Raw genomic sequence first — 5,564 nt, 5'->3', positions numbered from 1 at the left:
GTAGAACAGGAATACTATTCAGCTGGCTGTACCTTCTTGGAAACCTACCTTCGGCTATAAATACTCCAACACCTTGGAATGGTAAGGACATCATCTGATATCTCATTATCTTATCTTCTCTAGCAATCTCTTAATATACACTTATATTCGGAGCAATCTAGTCTGATTCTCACGCCGGAGGGTGGTCACAAGGAGGAACCCCCCCCCCTTCTCAGTGACGAGCTTACCGTGTCTGTTTTGCAGGTCACCTGAAGAACAACCTTCTTTGCTGGACCTCATCCTCGTGGGAAACATTACTTAACCCCCAGATTATCCGTAATCTGCCCAGGGTCACTTAGTGTTTCTTCACCCATCAAGAGAGTATCAGTTGGGGAATCAAAGCTTTGCCATAAGAAATTACCCTTACGGTCATGAAGAACCATGTTACCGGTTGGAAGCACTTTAAAACCGACCACACCCTTGTTGGCGGTATTCGTTTGCCAGACAACCCGTCCGTTGGCATCCGCCAGGACTAGGTTTCCATCTCTACCGAATGTGAAGGTGGCGTTTTCACGAACCAGGTTCCCACGGTTGGCTTCCCAAACCCAACGCATGAGTGATTCGGATCGAACCGTGCCCATGCGGAGAGCTAGAGTAAATGCATTAGGAGTTGTGTTGTAGAAGCAAAGCTGGAAGGGGCTGCTAGAAAGAGGAAGGAATCGGTAATTCGCTCCGTACTCGACGATGTAGTCACCAAATTCCAAGTCAATATCGTTGTTAACATAAGTGAACGTGTCTGAAGCAGGCACAAGAGCTTCAGAAATGAAGAAAAATAGTTTAAACCATAACAAAAGTAGGAGGAAAGTTGAGTGAATGAAATGGGAAGAAGTAGCCATTTTTGTTGGTGAGTTATTGCAACCATGAAAGTAGTGTATATATAGAAAGTTGAGTGGATGATTTAGCCGCCGTCTGCTATTAAGAAACATAGCAATAAGAGCACATCAAAGTTTTTGGGTGGCCACCCATAGTAATAACAGCATCCATGCTAACAATAATAATTTATAAATAGCAACATGGCTTTCAAATCATAACCCATAACTTTATTAAAGAACATTCGTTGTCCTACGTAACAACATGCTTTCAAAATCCATTAAATACTTATTAACATATAAATTAAATTTCATACTAAAGATACAAACCACTGGAGTTTTAGAATAAAGTAATTACATAATTAAAAAATAAATAAAGTAGTAATTAATAATTACTCTTGTTTAAAAACTGAAGAGTAATAATTATATAAGAAAATTATACATTACGTAAATACGTTTATGTATATCTTACGAGTTATATATATATATGTAGACTAGGTTATGTACTTATGTCTTACATAAGTTGGACAACTTAAATTTTCTAAGTGATAACTTTTGATATATAAAGTTGAGTAATACATTAAATAAGTATGATATTAAATTACGACCACTATTCACAATCTTAAAAATAAATCATAAATCTCTAAATACTTCTTTGATACAACACTAGACAATACATTAAAAATATGGTAACAACTAAAGTAAAATTGAATTATGAGAGCCCAAATGGTACATACGAACCAGTCATCAATAGAAGAAAGCTTTCGATCAGTCGAAAAATGTGCACTAAAAGATAATCAATAAGAGTTTGATCGGCTATACATGGATAGAAAGAAAGATTACGGTTAGAGGGGGAAAAGAAGGCGGTTGGGTTTAGTTAAAGATTCACGTGTTTTTAACAATGAACCCGCTAAGTAATTTTTAGGGGCTAAAATGTTTCATATATATGTAAATGTTTTCTTATATATATAAAAACGATATAATATATATTAGACAAGTTAAATAAGGAAAATGTTCAGTTCATAAAAATGTTTATAAACAAACCTAACGCTTTTTTAAAAATAAAATACGTTTTGTAAAAGCAATTAGAGAAATCATTAAACAAAAAAATATATAAAAATAACTTTAAAAAAACATATAATTAATGTATAATTAATAGGAGAGAGAGGCGGGAAAAAAAGAGTAAAAATGCATAAGATAATGCCATGTGGCAAGATGAAACATTTATTTAGTTAAACCCAATTATTGTCTTTTGGTCACTGCTAGTCTCAACTAATGAATTGGCTACTGATGGTCCCAAGTTTTAAAGTATTTGTTCCTAATGGTCCGCGACTAACAGAATCCTAAGGCCGTTAGTTTCAGGTTGTAAGGAAAACGTTTTTTGCCGGAAAATTCAAATTTGTTGCCAGAAAACATCACTTGAACACCGCAACCACCGCCAATTGACTCACCACTAACCAACTACCACCACTTGAGCACCATCAACCGATTCCGACGATGGTTCTAAGGTTTCTGGCGACCTCAATAATTGGGACTTTCACTAGAAAAAGGTTCATAAAGGTCCGATACGAAGTTACCAAGATGTTTGGGACGAAAATGTTGACTTTTTGGGGAAAAAAATCGAGTTTTCCGGCCAAAACCGTTTTTCCGGTGACCTGAAACTAACGACGTTAGGATTCTGTTAGTCGCGGACCGTTAGAAACAAATACTTTAAAAGTTGGGACCATTAGTAGCTAATTCATTAGTTGGGACCAGCAGTGACCAAAAGACAATAGTTGGGATCGTTAAAAACCAATATACTATTTATTTATTATATAGTATAGATTACGAGCTATATATGTACTTTTGTGAAGTACATATATTTGGTTTTGGTAAAAATTAATAACATTTAAAAAGAATGAAAAAAAATAGTTAAAATAAATGATGTTTTAAATTGGTTTTCACAAGTTTTCAAGTATATGCGTGGTTTTATTCGAGCTATCTCACGCACACACATATATATACGTGTGCGCGCATATACATGATTGTTTGTGAAGTTCGCAACCGAACTTCAAGCACGCAACAAGGATAGTTCATGTTCACATCATCCATCCTTGCCACTTAATCTGGGCGCACCTATAAACAACACCTAATCCGGGCGCACCTATAAACAACACCGGTGCTGAAGGTGCTCTAAATAAACTTTAATTTTAAGTAATCTAAATATTGATATTAACCGTTGATTATGCATGAGATTAATAATTTAAGGATAAATTGCCTCTTTTAGACACAATAATGACAGGACTTTTATTATTGCAACTTGATTGTGGACTTGTGGTACGAGGAAGATGCCGATTTCAGGACGGAAAGCATTAAAAATTTTTAAAATGTTAGATTTGTAATATTAAAATGGTGGCATTGTTTGTTTGATTGCTTTACTGGTTGCGTTAAGAAACCATGAGCCATTATTTATTTAAATACGATACAAATAACTAGCATACATCTAGAATGCTTTACAATCATATCCTATGTCTAATAAGCATGTCATTATGGGAGTCCGATCTATTTTTTCTCGCTTATTTTATTTCATCATTCACCATTCCACATACTACTCAAGTACAGTATGGACTAAATAATTATAAAAAAGAAAAAAGAAAGTGATGTGAAAAACAAAATCCTTTTACCAATAAATTACGTATTACATAAATATATAATTCATGAGTCTAAAAATATATACTTTGTTGTATACATCTTTTGTAGTTCTATTTAAGGATGAGAAAATTCGGTATTTGTACCGATTGGTACCGGTATCGAAATCAGTACCGATTTGATACCGTCGGTATCAAGGTTTTGATTTTTCAGAACCGGTACCGTACCAGTATTTCCCGAATTTTACCTTAAATACCGGTATCGAAACGAACATTCCGGTATCGTATCGGTACCAAAATTAAATTTTGTGATTTTCTGGATCAGGATTTTCGGTACCGGCACGGTATCGAGCTCATCCGTAGTTCTTTTGAATGATTAGCTTAGTATATTTAACTTCATGTTTTTATTTAATTGATTTTAGGACTTAGCATTTTATCCATAATAGGAAGAACTTAAAGAAGAATTAATACAAGATCTTGTCTAGCTTTAAACTTGTGCGTTAGATAGGGTGAAACATGTGGAAAATACAATTAATTAGTCTGAACTTCTATTAGTTAAATCTGATACCCACTTTGAATTACCATTAGCCAAACCAAAAAAAACTTAGTTGGAAACATTTGAGATTATACAAATGATTTTTTAGTTTAACATGTATTAATACGTTGTGATAAACCAATATCCAATTGATGCGACCTGAGCAGAACATCTCTCTTATAACCGTTGGAACACTCTACCCGAAAACCAATTAAAATGTGTTCACCTCTTACCCTTGTTCATGATCTTCGTATTCGTCTTCAATTGTGATGACAAATTCATGACCATCTACCCAAAAACATAGTCGTCTTGAAAGTAAACTACGCAAGAAGATCAAACCCCAGACGAATTCCAGAATATGTGTCCAAATCTTCCATAACCTAGTTCAGTCATCGGTTCAACAGTGCTCAGTACTAACTTTTTTTGTTTTTTCTTTTTTTAATAATTTCACTTGCCATGAATATTCTTCACTGGCAAATTCGATCAAGGACATGCTAGGTATTTTCTTTTGGAAAAATGGTTTTTATTGGTCCCAACTTTTTCATTTTTGCCGACGCTGGTCCCAACTTTCATTTTGGCTGGCAACGGTCCCAACTTTAACATTCGTTGCTTCACCAGTCCGCGACTGACGGAGCACTAACTCCGTTATGTTTTTGCTTACGTGTCAATCTGAGTTGGAAAAATCATATTATGTGGCAGCCACCGTGGATTATTGATTTATACATATATCTTATATCTAGATCCTTAACTCTCTTCAACGGCTCAATCCCCAAATCAAATCCCCAATTGATGTCCAGAACCCTAATTGAATCATTGAATCAATTACAATATCAAGCCCTAATCACATTCTGCTAGCAATGAGTTCATCATCGTCTTGTACATCTGCTCGTAAGAAAAACCCTAAAAATTTCAAGCTTGATTACAGGGAAATGTCTATTGCAACCACGATTTGATTGCAATTCGTAGGGTTGCTGGTCACAGAAGTTCTCGAAATGGGGATGAATTCTATGGTTGCTCTTTATGGCCTGTGAGTACATTTTTTGGTTTTCAAGTTTACTTTTGTATCTAAATCAATAAATTCTTTCTTGTTATGGCTAGAATCAAGACTGTAAATTCTTTATGTGGAAAGAAGATTTTGATTACTTCTTAAAGGAATGTGGTTCAAGAAAAGATCAAGAAATAAAAGAGATGCAAATAGAAAATTTAAAATTAAAGAACATGGTGTTGGAAGAAGAGAACAACAATTTGAAGCTTCAACTCTCACTGAAAAAGTCCAATTGGAAGAGTAATAGTGTTTTAGGTTTAGCAATAATTGTCATAACACTATGGTGGACTTTATTTGTGTGAAAATGTTGTGTTGGTTAAAGAACATGGTGTATGGAATGTAATCTGTTTCCTTGGGACCTTGGCTATCAATTTCATGTAATATGTTAATGTTAATGTTGTGTATCAATTTCATGTAATATGTTAATGTTAATGGATGTTGTTCTCAATATATGGTGGACTTTATTTGTGTGCCAAAAATGGATGCTTATCAACGAGTCTATCTGCACA

At 34.6% G+C, this 5,564-nt stretch overlaps 1 protein-coding gene across 1 annotated transcript; it reads right to left on the bottom strand.

Annotated features, from left to right (window-relative positions):
* Positions 1-293: 293 nt before the first annotated feature.
* On the bottom strand, positions 294-926 carry LOC143578787 (epidermis-specific secreted glycoprotein EP1-like). Its single transcript, XM_077062265.1, has one exon. It carries the CDS (start codon positions 873-875, stop codon positions 294-296), a length of 582 nt encoding a protein of 193 aa, XP_076918380.1. The 5' UTR covers positions 876-926.
* Between the last annotated feature and the right edge of the window lie 4,638 nt (positions 927-5,564).

This window comes from Bidens hawaiensis, unplaced genomic scaffold (genome assembly GCF_021521415.1).
Source record: "Bidens hawaiensis isolate Kalapana, Puna unplaced genomic scaffold, B.hawaiensis_p1.1 tig00029335_1, whole genome shotgun sequence".
In the NCBI taxonomy this organism is placed as follows: Eukaryota; Viridiplantae; Streptophyta; class Magnoliopsida; order Asterales; family Asteraceae; genus Bidens; species Bidens hawaiensis.
This window is presented reverse-complemented; position numbering and strand designations above follow the sequence as displayed.

Excerpts from the sequence above, each read along its gene's own strand:
- LOC143578787 (XM_077062265.1), bottom strand. The coding sequence starts at position 875 with ATGGCTACTTCTTCCCATTTCATTCACTCAACTTTCCTCCTACTTTTG.